This window comes from Pongo pygmaeus, chromosome 4 (assembly GCF_028885625.2).
Source record: "Pongo pygmaeus isolate AG05252 chromosome 4, NHGRI_mPonPyg2-v2.0_pri, whole genome shotgun sequence".
In the NCBI taxonomy this organism is placed as follows: Eukaryota; Metazoa; Chordata; class Mammalia; order Primates; family Hominidae; genus Pongo; species Pongo pygmaeus.
In genome coordinates, this window is record NC_072377.2 from 174,749,457 (window position 1) to 174,767,211 (window position 17,755).

At 41.7% G+C, this 17,755-nt stretch overlaps 1 protein-coding gene across 2 annotated transcripts in view; it reads left to right on the plus strand.

Annotated features, from left to right (window-relative positions):
• The window catches only part of DOCK2 (dedicator of cytokinesis 2), a 442,257-nt gene that overhangs the window by 95,946 nt on the left and 328,556 nt on the right, over positions 1–17,755 (plus strand). For both annotated transcript variants that reach the window (XM_054487363.1, XM_054487364.2), the window contains exon 23: positions 13,825–13,933. In XM_054487363.1, the coding sequence (XP_054343338.1) occupies positions 13,825–13,933 (109 nt within the window). The remainder of the gene's footprint in view (positions 1–13,824; positions 13,934–17,755) is intronic.

The window sequence follows — 17,755 nt, forward strand, 5'->3', positions numbered from 1 at the left end:
TCTCTTATCTTAGATGTTTCATATTTGCTTACTTTCTTTCTGAAGTTAATCTTGTAGACTTAACTTTAAGAAATTCTGTTCATAAAATCCCTGAAATTAAATTATCTGATTTTATTCTGAAACTTGAAGTTTTTCTAGATATAGACTTATAGCTTATTTTTTGTTTACTGTCGTCTACTGTTAATGTTAACTGTTAGTCTTACTGTTGTTTCTTTATAGGCATTCTGGTTTTATCTCTCTGGTGGCTTGTAAGATCATCTCTTTCTCTTTGATGTTCTGCAGTTTCACCATGATGTACTTAGGAATGATTTTGTTTATGTTGCTAAAAGTTAGTTTTCCTGGATTTGAAGTTTTGAATATTTAATACCAATTCCAAAAAATATATTATTCTTGCCTTTTTAAATATTCGCATTTCTCCGTATATTTTATTATCTCTCTGAAATATCAATCAGCATATGTTAGACCTCATTATATTCTCTAGTTCTCATAAATTCTCTTTCATATTTTCTATCTTTTTTGCTTTCTCGGTTCATTCTGCCTAATTTCTTTAAACCCATTTTCCAGCTTACCAAGTTCTCTCTTTAGCTTTGTCTAATATGCTCTTTAACTGGCTGTCTGAGTTTTTTCTTTCAATTACAATATTATTTTCAAAAACTCCATTTTGTTCTTTTTCAAATCTAATTTTTTATTTTATAATATTTTGTTTCTTGATCATATTTTCAAGCATCTTTTTAATGTTTTGAAGCATAGTGAGTGTGCTAGGTTTGTATACTTTGTTGCATAATTCCAGTAGTGGTAATCTTTGTGGAGTCTCATTCTGTCTCTCTGTTTTGGGTGACCCTGCTTCTTTATGCATTTTGTTGTTTTCATTATTTCCTAAAGCTAATTGTCCTTGGAACTTCATCAGTTGGTATATATTTTAATTAAAGTTTTTTATTTTCCTCCAAAGAAAATCAGAGTTTCCTTCTTTCATTCACCTGGGGCAATACCAACCAGATACCTCATTAGTTAAAATTTCTGTTTATGGATACAAGCAAGGAACATGAATTTGGGAAACAAAAACAAAACACAGGTCAGGATTGGCTTGTGGTTAAGAATTCTCACTGGAGATGTGTTTGTGTTTTTCTTCTACACACAGCATCAAAGACCAGGGCATTTCCTTCCTATTTCCTTTTGTGCAATAGGTTTATTTCTTTTCCTCTATTTTGAAGAAGATGCAACAAACTGGGAAACCAGCTTTATATTAGGGTCTCCAATATGCAGGCCCTAGGATTGATCTCATTTCTTCTATTCCCCAGGCAGCCATCAAAATAGAAGTTTAAGGACACGAGGGCTTGGCAGACGCCTTTGGGGCAAAGCTGGCTGCGTTGCTCTGACGTACCCAGAGACCTGCTTTGCTTTGTGTTTGTCCTCTGTGGATTCCTTACTTTCTTGACAGTTTAGTGACTCATATTTATAATCCAGCTTTGGTAGTTGTTTTCACTGACAGGTTTTCCAGGATATTTTGTTCACCATACTGTCAGAAATGGAAGTCTTTAAACTTCACCCTGCAGCCAGAGTGATCTTCCCACAGTTCAAATCAGATCACAGTACTCTCCTTCTTAAAATCCTCTTATTTCTTTTTATTCTTCTTAGGATGAAGACAAAACCTAATGTGGCCTGCAAGGTTCTCCTGGTCTGGCCCTGTAGCCCCTCTGGTCCCCTTTGACCTGACTTTCCCAGGTGAAAGGAGAAGTCTTTCTCCACTCTGGAATTGGTGGCTTTCATTCAGCTCCTCTGATTCTCTCAGCTCCCTTCTGCTGTGGGGCCTGTGCACTTGCTGTTCCTTCAACCTGGATGGCTTTTCTCTCTCCTTCTCACCTAATTTTCTCTTATTTATCTTTCCTGTGTCCTCTCAAGCATCACTTTCTCAGGGAATCTATCCCTGTATTTTCTGGCTAGGTCAAAGCTCCCTATTTTACCTTTTCATTGCCCACGTATTTTGTGTTTGAAGTACATATCATAGTTTCTGTTTTACATGTATAAATGTCAGTTTTTATTTATTTGTATAAATTCCTTAATTGCACAGTGACTTGTGCATAGTAGATGCTCAGCACTGTCGTTTGCACAATAACAAAAACACATTTTTGTTAGTTGAATAACTTATCTTATGGAGACCCTAAGCACACCTACTTTAGGGAAGTAAAAGCTGCTGGTATTAGTCTGTTCTCAATTGCTATAAAGAACTACCTGAGCCTGGGTAATTTATGAAGAAAAGAGTGAGTTTAATGGACTCAACGGTTCCACAGGCTGTACAGGAAGCGTGGCTGGGAGGCCTCAGGAAACTTACAAACATGGCAGAAGGTGAAGGGGAAGCAAGCATGCCTTACCATGGCAGAGCAGGGGGGAGAGGGAGAGAGAGAGAGGGAGAGAGAGAGTGAGAGAGAACCAAGTGGGAAGTACTACACACTTTTAAACAACCAGATCTTATGAGAACTCACTCTCATGAGAACAGCAAGAAGGAAATCTGCCCCCATGATCCAGTCATCTCTCGCCAGGTCCCTCCCCCAACATCGGAAATTACAATTTGACAGGAGATTTGGGCGGGGATGTGGAACCAAACCACATCACGGCCCTTCTCCTAGAATTGAGAGTCCATGATTTTTGAGTTTTTATTTCTTTCAGCCCTCGTGGCTTGCTTCCTGGGGGAACGTGATGGCTCTTTTCACTGGTTTCAGGCCAGGTATGCACAGCTGGGTCAGCAGGGTCTAGTAGCTGAAATGCAGCACTGGATTTTAAAGCTCACGTGTTTGGGTCAGGGGCCTTCTTCTTTTATCAACTTTTCCTCCTCTGATACGTTTTAATGTAATATTCTAGTGCCTCTCCATTGTAGTAAGTGTTAGAATGTGACCTCTCCTGAACCCTAGAAGTCCACACAGGGTGTGTTAAATGCCATGCACTGGTTTGCACCCTAGCCTTTGTCTGCTGTGTGCATTGCATGCCCAGATTTTCTACCTGGACTTTTGCCATGGTGTTCCCACTTTGGAAGGCTTCTGTGGGTTTTTCAGCCTGGAATCTAAAGATGGTGAACAACTTTTCAGTATATGGGTATTTCTCAACTTTTAACAAATTGCTCTTAAAGCCTATAGCTTCCAAAACACCTTTAACTCAGGATTTATTCATCCTTACATTCAGCAACAATGCATCACATACCTGTCCCATGCATACTGGGCCGTAAAACTTAGTCTCTTTTTTTAAGCACATGAGTAGATAATGAAAGTTTCTATCTCAAAATGAGTTCAAATACGTGTCTAATGGTAGAATTTTGGTTTGCATTAGTAATCACGTTTATCCAATACATATTGAGTAGGCCACTATGCTAGGTACTAGAAATATAACAGTGAATTGGACAGACTAGTGGAATTAGACAAAGGTGTGAAAGTTTTAAGTGTAGTTGAGAAGAGAGACATGAAGCAGATAATCATGTGGGTGCATGTAAAATCAAGGGGAAATGTGTGTGAGGTGCCCTGGGATCATGCTATGAAGAGATCAGCTTTCATCACAGGGTCAGGAATGCTTCTCTGAGGAAGTACCATCTAAGCTGTGACCTGAATGATGAGTAGGAGTTGGCAGGTGAAGAGGAGGAGGGTGTAGTAGGTGAAAATAAAGCCAGAGGGAGCTCCTTGAGGTAGGAGGGAGTTTGACCCAAAGGAACTGTGGAAAGTCTAGGGTGGCTGGAATTCAGTGACCAAGAGATAGAATGACTGGACATTGCCTAGAAGGGTAGGAAAGGATGGCTCTTGAAGAACCTTAAGTGTCAGGCCATGACCTCTAGAAATTATCTTAGGAAATGGGGAGCTGTGATATTATGAAGTGTATACTTGGTCTTTGATCCTTTTTCCTGGCATACATGTCCTAGAATCCTTAGAATCTCCACAAAGTGATGTCTTTTTGCACGCTGATGAGTTGACTGAAGCCTGGAAACCCTTAGGTAGTTTGAGGATGAAGGGTGGCCCTCTGAAAGAGCAAGGCAGAATTAGAGGGTTGAGACTTTCAGCCTCCCCCATAGGGAGGGGAGAGGGTTGAAGTTAACTTGATCACCAATGGCCAATGCTTACATAATAAAGCCTATATAAAATCACAAAAGGACTGGGTTCTGAGAGAACCCAGCAATTCCAGACAGCTGAACATGTGGCGCTTCCTGGAAGGTGGCATTCCTGGACAGGGCATGGAAGCGCCACATACCTTTGTCCCAATTCCTGTATCTTTTGTAATAAATGCCCTTTATAACAAATCGGTAAATGTGTTTCCCTGAGTTCTGTGAGCAGCTCTAGCAAGTTAATCAAACCCAAGGAGGGAGTTGTGGGAACTCGAATTAATAGCCAGTTGGTCAGAGGCACAGGTAAAACAACCTGGGCTTATGATTGGCATTGGAAATGGAGGGCAGTCCTGGAGACTGAGCCCTCACCCAGTGGGATCTGACTCTCTCCACGTAGATAATGTTGGGTTTGGACTGAATTAGAGGACACCCACTGTGTCCACTGCAGAATTCATTGCTTGCTTGGTAGTGGGGAGAGACTCTCGCACATTCGTCACAGATGTCTTCTGTGTTCATGGTTGCGGCATGAGAGCAGAGGGAAAATAGCGTGTATTTTTTCCACTCAGGAGTGATTAAAGGATTTTCAACAGGAAAATGCTATGATCACATCTGTGTTTTAAGAAAGGTCCCTCTGACTATTATGTACAAACTGGATTGAAAGAAAATAAGAGAGGGAAGGGGCACTGGTTCAGAGACCCCCACAGGTGAGAGGAGATGGAGGCTTGGTTCTCCATGGTGCTGACGAAGATGGAGAGGGGTAAATGGCTTTTGGGGTGGAATTAATGGGTCTTGATGACTCAACAACTTTCAAGCAATTCAAGATAGCCCCTTCTTAGCCCAGGGCTTTGACTTGGGCACCTGTGGGGCCTTTATGCTGTGCTTGGAAACTAGAGGGTGTTTTTTTTATTGTCCAAAAACAGGCTTGGTTTTGGACAATACATGTTCTGAAATAGATAGAAATGTTCATTTTCAATTCAGGTGCTTAAAAAAGAAACTAAGTCTTATGGGCCAGTATGTATGGAACATGTATGTAACGTGTTATTGCTGAATGTAAGGAAGAACTCTTTGACAATAGAAGCCAGATGAGAATCCTGGAGAATTACCTCAATGGTAAATAGTTTACCTAAAGATGAGGACACAAGGGCCCATACAGGAGTTATCTAAAAGTCTGAATGTCTGTAAATGCTACTCTGGTTTAGAATTCATTCAGTCCTGTGACTGATACCATTACTCCTTCTGTTACCCTGTCCTCTGCTGGCAGCCTGGTGGGCTCTCGGTCATCCTACTGCTCAAAGAGGTCTCCAGGCACTCAAACCTCAGTGTGTTTGATCTCCACATTCTTTGGGTGTTCCCAAATTTCAAAACAAAGAGTTTTATTGCACATGCCTTTTTAAAACTGGCACCATTAGTAAGGCAAATGTTAAAAGAAAAAATCAGGTAACTACACACACCAAATGTCAGGGCTCTCAGTGGAAGAGCCTGGGGTTAATTATCCTTTTCAGGAAGCCATGGAATCAAAGGATGAAGTTCAATGTTCTTGGCATGACCATAGTTTAGAGTAATAATAACTTGGCATTTCTTGGGCCGTTGTCTCTCTAGCTGCAGTTTATGCTGGAAACTGGGAGGCAGGTGAAAAATCAGCATCTTGATTCTGTAATTGTAGAGGGAAAATGGCCTCTAGTTGTATGTGACCTTCAGTTAGATTCTCCAGCCCCAGCCTTATTCCCACATGAGAATAAGAAATTTCAGGAAAGGCTTTGGAGAAATGGACTGTTGTAGGAAGGAGCTCTAAGGCAAGAAATACACCAAAGAAAGAGTAGATCTCTCTTTTTAAAATTAAATGAAATTTTCACTTGTGTTTAAAAGTCAGAATATAAAATAAGTGTATATAATGGGCATGTTATACCTAATCCCCTTTTCCAAGAGGTAGCTAAATTATCAATTTAATGTACAGATTTCTAGATTTTATTAGCTTTGCATGTGTGTCTGCATAATCATTCAGCAAGCCATTTTTTTCTGTTATATATTTTCAGTTATATGGAAACCTCCTAGATTGTAAACAAACAAACAAATAAAAACACTGAGGGAAGAAATGATAAAAGAAGTGGTCAAAATCCAACTTCTTCTTGGCACCCAGACTTTTATACCAACTGGGCCATAGAGAAAGAGCTGGAAGGAGTGTGCTGAATATTAGCTGCTTTTTCAAGTAGATGATGTAATCTATATATTTCTCTGTATGTCTTTGAAGCAGGGAAGAAAGAGAGAAAGAGAGATAGAGAGTGTGCATGCGTGTGCTTCTTTCTATCCTTAGGAATATTGTTTTGGAAACATTCAATTTCTAATTATATTGGGGGGAAAAACCCTAAATACCATTTTTCATGCTAATGGAGAAATTTACTTAAGTGCGGAATTATGCAACTTAGTTTTCTTGCCAAATTACATAAAGTGTGCAGCTCCTCTGAGTAGAATGAAGGATGGCACGGGCACACATCACACACTGTTCATAACTTAAAGTTCTTTTCAAGGCTTTTGCCTGCGTCTTATTACCTACTTACTATTAATTTATTACACAGGGTGGCCATATTTTAAAAGTAAAGTGAATGTTTCAGATGGATTGTTTTTCTTTCATTTCTCCCATATTGTTAACTTCTATTTTTTTTTTGTTTAGAACTGTTTATACTTCCATCAGAAGCAGTTTTTCTTCAGTGATTGCATTAATTTTTATGTGTTCATTCTAGACATTTTTCAAACAGAATCTCCACATGTTGAGTTTGTCTTCTTTTCTCTCATCCACAAATCATTCTTTCCTGGTGTTATTTACAGGAAGAAGATGTTAGTGAACCTCCTTTGCTATTTGCCCTAAGGAGTGATCCCACCCCAAATGTCAGGCTCTGGAAAAGTAACAGCTCAACAGAAATAATCTTGTCATTGACAAAAGTACTTGGCACCAGGAGCTGATCTGCACCCCGCCTGTTGGCTGCTGGGGGTATTCAATGAAGTAAAGCCTGCACAGGCACCTCTGTGGCCTCTAGGGCTGCTTGACAGTTGACACTAGCAACACTGTAGTCATCCTAACCCTTCCTTACATATTCTCTTTCTCATGAGGCTTTGCTCTTTGTCTTCTGACAGAATAAATATTTCCATTTCAACTTTGTTACCCTTTAGAGGAGAATTTCTCTGACCACTGTGTGTGTGTTTTGTTTTTGTTTTTGGAGACAGGGTCTTGCTGTGTCACCTAGGCTGGAGTGCAGTGGCTTGATTATGGCTCACTGCAACTTTGACTTCCTGGGCTCAGGCGATCCTCTAGCCTCAGCCTCCCAAATAGCTTGAACCACAGGCATGCACCACCATGCCTAGCTAATTTTTGCATTCTTTTGTAGAGACAGGGATTCTCCATGTTTCCCAGGTTGGTCTTGAACTCCTGGGCTCAAGTGATCCTTCCATTTCAGCCTCCCAAAGTGTTGGGATTACAGGTGTGAGCCACTGCACCCAGCCCTCTGACCATTGCTGAGTAAGACAGCTAACTCTCAGATTCTGTGTCTTAGTCTGCAATTTCTTATTTATTTCAGGTCCATACACCTTGATGGTGGGGAAGAGGTGGGTATGGTGGCAGTGACCTTACAGGGAAGGGTGAATTAGGAAGGGAACCGTCTCTTTCGCGAGTCCTTTGCCTGCCTATTTCATTGACTTAAATGTGCCTGCTTAGTGCACTGAAGGGTCTCATTCTATGAACAGGATTGGGAAGTGCAAGGATGATCTTCAGACAGACTCAGCCACTGGTTTAGCTGGAATTGTTCTTGGTTCCAGGTTGTGGGGTGGGAGGGAGAGAGGGAGAGAATACACTTGACTCCTTGACTCTTGTCTTAAAGTATTATGATTTTCCCAGAGTAATCACTCTTTTGAAACCAGGAAAGATTCAGTGGTTCTTTTTGTAAAGTCACTAATTTACACTTATCTGAATAGACCAAATTATTGGCTCAGGGGAAGGAATACCAGCCAAGTCACCTTGATTTTAGAGCTTGAATAGAAAAAGGTTAGAGCCCGCCTCTAGCTTCCCTCCAACAGTCCCATAGCATTGTCCCCTGGATAATGGATGCCTCCCTACCCACTGACTTGCTCTTGTTCCTGGGGTCATAAATTATTTAGCTGCCACTTACTTCCCAGGATCTTTTACTATTTTTTTTTTTTTTTTGAGACGGAGTCTCGCTCTGTCTCCCAGGCTGGAGTGCAGTGGCGTGATCTCGGCTCACTGCAAGCTTCGCCTCCTGGGTTCACGCCATCCTCCTGCCTCAGCTTCCCAAGTAGCTGGGACTACAGGCTCCCACAACCCTGCCCAGCTAAGTTTTTTGTATTTTTTTTATAGTAGAGATGGGGTTTCACCATGGTAGCCAGGATGGTCTCGATCTCCTGACCTCGTGATCCGCCCATCTCGGCCTCCCAAAGTGCTGGGATTACAGGTGTGAGCCACCGCACCCGGCCCTTTTACTCATTTTTATCTCCAGTGTGGTGCCTGGCATGTAGCAAGTGTTCAGTAAACGGTAGTTGTCTTTATGAAGATGCTGATTTCTTTCTTCTTACAGTTCAGGAAGCAAAAATGGGTGTATCCAGAAGAAAAACTGGATATGATGTAATAATAGCTAACATCTATTATTGACTATGTACTAGACACTGCTAATGGCTTTATGTGCGTTGTTTGATTTTTGAGCAACCTTATGGGGCTAATACAATTTTACTAATGAGAAATCTGAGTCTCAGAGAGATTAGGTACCTTAGTCAAGGTCACCCAACTAATAAGCAACACAGCAGGGCTAGGAACCCAGGCAGTATTGCCTAAACTTCTCTATTGCCTCGAAGAGGCAGAGAAGGAATCAGAGGGATGGATGCCTATAAATGTGGAAGTGACCGAGGTACAGAAAATAAAAGAGAGTCAGGGTGTTAGGAGGCTCTCCCTCCACCCCTGATTCTCAAGGGAATCTTCCCACTTGCTTTCTGCAACCTGAGGTTGCTTTGGTTAGATTCTGCTCCCCTGGGATGCTAGCCTGAGGTTGGCATCTCAGTTTTGGGCTGAGGCTTTATGTACCTGCGTGGAAGAGGTGGTACAGAGCATTGTACACAACATATGGGGCTCCATTTGCATTTAGTGAGTGCTCAGCTGTGCACAGTGTCTCCTTAATGAATCACATGCAAGCCGACCATCGCTATATTTATCCAAGCCCTGGGAGCAGGAGTGCTGGCTGTGGTTGACTTGCATGCCCCAGAACAGTGCCTTGCAGGTTGTTCCAGTTTTCCTTGTGGTCAGGGCCTTAGGGCCCTTCAATAATTTGTTCCCTGGCAAAATCTGCTGGTTTCTGAAGTATCTTTCCAGGCATTCTAGGCCAGAAAAAATGTTTACATCCTGAAGCTATAACAGAGACCAAGTGCTAAAAAGGAACCTGGAAGCTACATCTGCTGTGCCCTTGACTTCAAGGCCACATTTGAAGAATCGCAGACAGATGAGGCATTTTTATTTTCTTTTCAAGCTTTTCAAGGGGGGCCCCGCAATGCTTAATCACCCCGCTGTCATCAGGTTATTTCTTCCTTATAATCTAAAACCCTTATGAACTTTTTTCCTTAGTCACTCCTTAATTGAAATACTTCCTTTTATAGCTAGGCATTGGTGGCACGTGCCTGTCGTCCCAGCTACTCAGGAGGCTGAGGCTGGAGGATCACTTGAGTCTGGGAGTTGGAGGCCAGCTTGGGCAACATATTGAGACCCTGTGTCTTACAAAATATTCCTCTTATGCTCAGATCAGAGAGTTTGCCCAAATAATCACTTCTGTGCTTAGGAATCAAGAACAAGAATTTATAATGTTTACTTAACGCTGATTAAATGCCAGCTACAATATTAAGCACTTGAAAATAATTATCTCATGTTTTTCACCTCAAAATAACCATTTGAATGAGCATTAGGACTCCACTTTATCAGGAATAAAAGTAAAATTTCAGAGAAGTAATTAACTGAGGCTACACAGCAAGTATATGGAGGAGTCTGACTTGATAGCAAAGCCCTTTATATGAAATAGATTTTTCTTTCCTTTCTTCTTCCCAGCTGTAGTCATGTCCTGTGACTCTTCTTCCCATTCCCAGCCATTCCTCAGCTAAAAAAAAAGTAAATATTTTTAAATATGTATATATATTTTAGATATATATATTTATATTTTAAGACATATAGATAATATATAATTTATGATTTATATTTAAATTTGTATAAACTTATATTTAAATTATAAATTTAAGACTTATATTATATATATATATATATGAAATTTTCCCCCATTTTCCTCCTAGAATTTTTTTTTATCCTTTATAAGACTTAGGCAGGTGCAGGATATATTTTCATCCCTGGACTCAAGTGTGGTGTCAAGACCCTTAACTTGTGACATGAATAGCAGGGAGCAGATTGGATTCCCACTGGAGTGGAGGCCCCTAATCATGGCTTCCTGGGATTTGTGTTATCTGCCTTCCCCTGTTAGATGCTGAGAACATAGAAGAAGAATATCTGGTTCTGGTTCAAACTATATCATTGGCACACTCTGTGACCTAGAGCAGATCACTGCTCTCTTTCTCGTGAAAATCAAATTTAGTTTCCTACAAAATTTAAAGTTGAGCAGAGACTTGGTTTAGTCTTACAGACTAAAAATCTTTTTTCCTTCCAGTTCAGTCACATAATATTTACAAGATGGTGAAGCCGAGTCACTTGCCCTCTCTGGCCCTCAGTCTCTTCATCTGTACAATAAGAGCAAGAACTAAATGCTCACCGGACTTCCCAGCAGCTCTTGGTTTCAAACTCAGGGGAGCTGCAGGAAGAAGCTGGCTCTACTCTTGCCAAGTTCTGACTAGTGAGGGTTTGCAACAAAACCAGCCGGGGCTAGTCTAGGCAAAAAGGAGAGTTTATTTTAAAGATATTTGTGCAGCTCATAAAATCCAAAAATAAAGTTAAATAATGAGACACAGAGAAGTTGGGAACCAGGACAGCCTCAGGGATCTCTTCAGCAGGAGCTCATGACCCTTCCCCCTGCAGTGTTGCCATTAAGATAACTCCAAAAAAGCCTGTTTCTATGTTTCTTTCTTAAAAATGACAAATTCCAGAAGGAGAACTGTCAGGGGGCCATTCAGTTATGGAGGGTAGGATTGGACAGGCCAACCAGCAGGAAAGTGTTGCTGGAGCCCAGCCTTGTTGGAGGAGCAGGTGGTTCTCAGGAGGACCTGGGCAGAATCCCCCCACCACACACACAGGTACACCCTACAGGAAGAGCCCATGTGTCTGTAAATGCCTGGGCAGCCAGGTCTTGGTGTTAAATGTGGGTGGGAGACAGAGTGGGCAGGTTCAATACTCTAGACCAGTAGAAGCCATGGTGATGGAATTCATTCAGCGTTTTCAGGCAACTGTGCCTCATGGAAAGAGTAACAGACTTCAAGGCACAAGGTGTGATGACTGGACAGTCCATTACGGATTGCTGGTGGCTGTGGGCACAAAGAAAGACAAACGGTGTGATCTCATGGGGAGGCTGATCACCACCATGCTGGATTAGGATCCTCTCTTTTCAGCCAGGTCAAGGACAGGGTACTCTGGTCCCATCTTTTCCACTTGGATGACATCTGGGCAAGTTTCAACCTCTTGAGAGTTTTTTTGTTTCCTTATCTGTGAAGTGGGGATGAGAGCAGTGATAATCATGCTACTCTTTCAATTGACAACAGTACGGCAGGCGCTAACATCTGCTGGGGCCAGGCACCCATGCTGAGAACTTCCCATGTGGGTTGATCCTCGCAATCCTCTGACACAGTACTGTTACGGTTTACACTTTGCCCAAGGCTTGTAGAAATTAAGTGGGCAGTAAAGTGTAGAGCAAAGCAGTGTGCAAAGAGACTGAGAGGCTGGGCTCAGGAGCCGATGGCCAGTTTTGAATTCTGGCTGTGACACTCACTGGCCTGATGTTCTCTGGCATGTTGCGTGAGCTTCATTAATTTGTAAAGTGGGTGTGATACTAGTGCCTGCCTCATGCTGTGGTTGTGAGGAGTGAGTGATTTCACACGCATCCAGGAAAGTGCCTGGAGCAGAGCAGTGCTCTGTAATGTTTGCTATTGTTTGTAATAAAGTGCCTGCCAGGCAGTGGGGATTTGAACCCAAAGCAGATTGACTCTAGAATACATATGCTGTGGCAGTTATCTCTGGTGGCGGAACAAGAAGGCTCAGCAGTGAGTGGTGTAAAAGCCAGGGTGGGGGCGAGTTAGCAGAGGGAGCTATGGAGCTAGGGAGAGGAAGAGAATGAGGAGCCCTAGGCACGTAGCCACTTCAACACTCCTTGTCTCTGTGACCTTGAGCTGGACCCAGAAGGTCAGCAGCAATTGCTGAGTCCCCGTAACCAATGGGAACATTCAGCACTGACTTCACTTATGCTTCTGACTTCAGGAGGGCTTTAGAGAGGGGGTTAGTTAGAAAAAGGAGGAAAGAGAGACAGAGAGTGACTAAGACAGAAGGAGAGTGATGAAGTCAGGGGGAGGGTGGGGAGAGAACTAGATATAAAGACATAGAGACCCAAGGAGAGAAAGAGAGTGATTAACACTCAAGAAGATAAACAGAAGAGGCACACACTTAGAGCCAGAGAAATGAAGTAGAAAGACAGGGAAGAAGGGTGAGGGGAAGGATGGGGATTTTGCAGACAGTGCTGAGGGGGCCGTGACTGGCTGGCCTGCTCTGTGGTTGAGGAGCAAACAAACCTGTTAAGTGTGTCAGTGCTTTATCTAGGAAAGCACCTTTGCCACGGCCCGGGCGCACTGAGGAGCTTTTTGAGCGTGTAGGGTTGTGACTGGAGAGACTCTCTTTATCTGAATTGGAGACAGGAGCACTCTTCTGTGCATTTCACACTGGATGCCACAGATTAGGCTGCGGATATTTCAGGGTTGGTGATAAACACTTGTTTGGAGAAGCCTTGAGCAGAACAACACTCCTAAGGCTGGGGGAAGGGGTTGATAAGAGGCAGGTACCTGGAGACTGGTTTTACATGAGGGACTGGTTCTATGCAATTTTACCCTTGTATATTATTATAGGCATTGAAACTCCCTAGAAGGATACCCATTAAAACGCTGACAATAGCTAACCTCCCTGGTTGGATTAATGAGGAATCTCACCTTCTAAGTTATGTATTTCAGTTAGGTTTACATGTTTTACAGTGTAGGGACTTTATAATCAGAGAAACAAAGGCTTAAGGTAATAAGTTAACTCCTGAAATGAAGGAAGGGAAGGCAATGGCCCCTGACATAAAACAGGTTGTTGGGACTCATCCGACAAACAGACAATGGGCGGTGGAAACGGCAGTGCATTTGAAAATATTTCTCCTTGATGTTTCCAAGATACTTTGAAAATCTGATGACCACAATCTTTCCTCTGATTCTTGCAGAAGGGTGAAATTATTAATGTCTCCTCAGCTGAGACAAATTTCCTTCCTTTGGGGTTTCCTTGGGGTTTAAAAAAATACAGCAGAAGGTGTATGCCCTGTTAGTTGGTGGGTTTCTGTTGGGTATGGTGGATATGAGGCTTTTGCCTTGAGAGAATGATGCACGCAGCATCTGCAGAATCGTCTCCTCCTTGAAGTCCCCACCTCCCACTCCTTTTTGTTTTAAATTTTAAATGAAGTTTGTGCCTAGTGCACACTTTTAAAGGTATTGTCTGTTAGCTTGAGAAATGACCCAGATGTATCTTGTTTCAGGCTTTATGAAGGCAAAGAACAGATGGAGTTTGAAGAATCCATGAGACGGCTCTTTGAATCCATCAACAATCTGATGAAAAGTCAATACAAAACTACCATCCTTTTGCAGGTTGGTTTATGCTACAATAAAATCTGTCTTCTCCTTGGCCATCCAGTAAATAACAGCATGCTAAGATAATATCTTCTTTTGCTGAAATATGCAAACTTGTGTCCAGTGAAGGCCTGGGCTGACCACTTGGTTAAAGACCAAGGGCTCCTCAGGACAAGAGAAAACGTATTTATTGTTTGCTACCCATGAAGCTAGCAGTGCCTTCTTTTAAAATAGCTCTGAAATTTTTGTTACCTAGAAGGAAATTAGTCAAACCGGATCCACTTCCGATGGAGAGAACAGTTACTGGTGGCAGTCTCTTAAACTGAGTTTAATTCTCGACAACATAAAGTCAGTGACCCTTTTGGGATTAAAGAGGGCTCCTCAATAAACAAGAGGTACTTTGGAGAGAATGAGTCCTCTCATGTGTGGTCCACGATGTTAATCTGTGAAGACTGCAAATCTTTGAGAAACTGTGAGGCCTATCCCTGTGTTTGGAAAGGAGTTGAGCAGCCAAGAGTCTGAATGAAGAGGCTGTTTCGGGGAGACTTCAGAATTTTCACAGAATGCACTTGCAAGCACTGGGGGTGCAGGTCGGGGAAGCTGGGAGTGCCTGATGTGTTGTGAATAAACGAAGCCCAAACACATTTATCTAAATCAGTGTGTTAATGCAGATTGCTGCTGCTGCTTTTTTTTTTTAAAAATCAATGTTATTCTTTTAGATGCTAATTTAAAGATCCATTATCCCTGGGATGCCCAGGCACTGGTTAGAATTAATGAGGTACCAGTGTTTAGCTAGAATGAAGGTAAGGAAGCAGAGGCGGAAGTCAGCCTGGGGAATGTTTGCTTCTCACGATATGGGTTCCAGACTATGCACGTTAGAATTGTCTGGGGATCTTTAATAAATTCTGATGCCTGGTTACAACCACCAGACTTTCTAATTTAATTGATATGGAGTGTGACCCAGGCCAGGGGATTTTAAAAATTCCCCAGGTGATTTTACTGTGAAGCAAAGTTTGAGAAACACTCTGCTGATGGCTTCCTTTAATTTAACAATGAGTGGAAACCTGTGTGCTGGGGAAGGCAACTATCTTATTCATATGTGTCTTCAACACTCAGAATAATCCTGATAATTCTAAAATTTATTCTCCTCAGAATGTGTATCTATATTTCTTGATCTAACTGAATAACTGAAGGTCCTAACACTATTTGGTCTTATGTAACAAGGTTAGGAACACAAATACCCTCCTCTAGAATCCACTAGTAAAATACCCAAAAAGCTTCTGTTTTATGATGAGGTAAAGGAGGAAGAGGTATAAATGATTAAAAATGATTTAAACCAAACTATGTAACAGGGTTTGTATTTCATGCTTCACATATATTACTTTATTTCACCCTCTCAAAAATCCTCTAAATTATACATTAGGCCTGCCATGTTATAAAAGGATAAACTGAGGCTGAGAAAGCTGAAATGATGTGCCCAAGGCTACATGCCCACATCTCTCTGGTCAAAAGCCAGAGCTCCTTCTCCTGCAGCAAATCTCAAAGTCTATAGAAGATTCCTTGTGTGGGATTTGCTGACATCACATGGGCTTCACCCCTCTGCCCTCATCATTAAGTTCTCTTCACATGGTACTGCTCTCCATATTTGAACATAACTTTAAATTCTTCTTTGATAACTTTTCAACAGCCATATAAACAGGTGGAAAGCATCATTGGTTTTATGAAAATCCCTGAGGCTAAATTTGGCCCTTAGAGCAAATTGAAAAAGAGATGAAGCCCCTTTCTATGTCTCTGAGGTGGAAATCTATGGGAAGAAACCAGCATAATCTGGCCCAAATCACAAGGAAAACAAGGCATTTCTAACACAGCTACCCAGACAAGAAGAACCTGAGTAAAAAGACTTATGCCAAAATCATAATAATCGTATGAGTTCTCTAATCCTAATATTAGGATTATTCTAAGTGTTGAAAACACAATGATTAGTGTGTCTTCAACTAATAATCATTTATTAGTTGATGCTTAATAGATATCTGTTGAATTAATTAATGTATAACACTAGGGATACATCTTAAGGTTTGTATTTTATTGATGAGGGAATTGAAGCTCAGACAGTTGAAACAGCTTCCTCCAGGCACCATTGCTGAGAAGTGGGATGGCTCAGATTCATATCTGTTCCTGCCTGGCTCTAAAGACCATACTCCCTACCACGGCATTAGCCTGTTCTTTATACTGTTTCTTTAGCCGCTGCTGGGGATGGATGTCTTCCTTTGGATTAGTTGGGACTGCAGTCTTTTAGTTTTATTTTTCCCTCACCCCCTCCTAGTTAAAAAACAAACAAACAAAAAACGTATTCCTCATATTCCTAACCCCCTCATCATTCTCTGACAAAGGGGATAACAGGAGCAGGGGACAGCATGAGGAGATGCGGCAGGAGCCCCAGCCAGCCACTGCATCTGTATCACACTAGAAGCAGCTGAGCTTCTAGTGAGCAGCCACACAGTGTTAGGATATCCGGAGAGAGCCAAGGATGACCAGTTGCCATGAGAGAGGCTATAGGGTTGAATCAGGTGTGAAATCAGCTCCAAGGAAGCTGAAGTGGGAAAGAGCAGAAATGATGAGCCAATAAATAAAGCCAATTTCTCATCCCAGAGGAGAAAGGCGCTGATGCCCCAAAGAAGTTGAGGTGCCATGGAGAGAAGAGTGGAAGAGGGAATAGGTCATTGTGGAGCTACTCTTTCTAATTTCAGCACCTGCTTCCCTATGATGGGCTACAGATATATTCGGGGAAGGAACAAAGGGAGAGAGAGAGTAAGAAGGCAGGGAAAGAAAGAAGGAGAAAAAAAGGAAGCAAAGAGGAACAAGTGAGCATTTGCCGCTTTCAAGACACTTGGTCAACAGGAATGCTCTTCTTTATTAGCTGCATGACCTTACATTGGTCACTCAATTTCTCAATACCTCAGTTTCCTCATCTATAAGATTTCATTGTGTGGGCGAGGATCAAATAAACATTGTCTGCAAAAGAACAAATTATAAAATGCTATGCAAATGCAGTGAACTAATATGATTATTATGGTTTTAGCATAAGTCTTTTTACCCAGATGGTTCTTGTCTGGGTAGCTGTGTTAGAAATACCTTGCTTTCCTTGTAATTTGGGCCAGGTTTGTTGGTTTGTTCTCATAGATTTCCACTTCAGAGACATGGAAAGCGGCTTCATCTCTTTTTCAATTTTCTCTAAGGGTCAGATTTAGCCTCAGGGATTTTTATAAAACCAGTGATGCTTTCCACCTATTTACATAGCTGTTGAAAAGTTATCAAAGAAGAATTTAAAGTTATATTCTAATATGGAGAGCAGTACCATGTGAAGAGAACTTAATGATGAGGGCAGAGGTGTCAAGCCCATGTGATGTCAGCAAATCCCACACAAGGAATCTTCTATAGACTTTGAGATTTGCTGCAGGAGAGGGAGCTTTGGCTTTTGACCAGAGAGATGTGGGCATGTAGCCTTGGGTACATCATTTCAGCTTTCTCAGCCTCAGTTTATCCTTTGTAACATGGAAGGCCAAATGTGTAATTTAGGGGATTATTGAGGGGGTGAAATAAAGTAATATATGTGAAACGTGAAGTATAAAGCCTGTTACATAGTTTGGTTTAAATCATTTTTAATCATTTGTACCTCTTCCTCCTTTGCTTCATCATAAAACAGAAGCTTTTTGGGTATTTTACTAGTGAGGATTCAGAGGGCGGGTATTTGTGTTCCTAATTTTGTTACACAAGACTAAATAGTGTTAGGACCTTCAGTTATTCAGTTAGATCAAGAAATATAGATATATATTCTTAAGA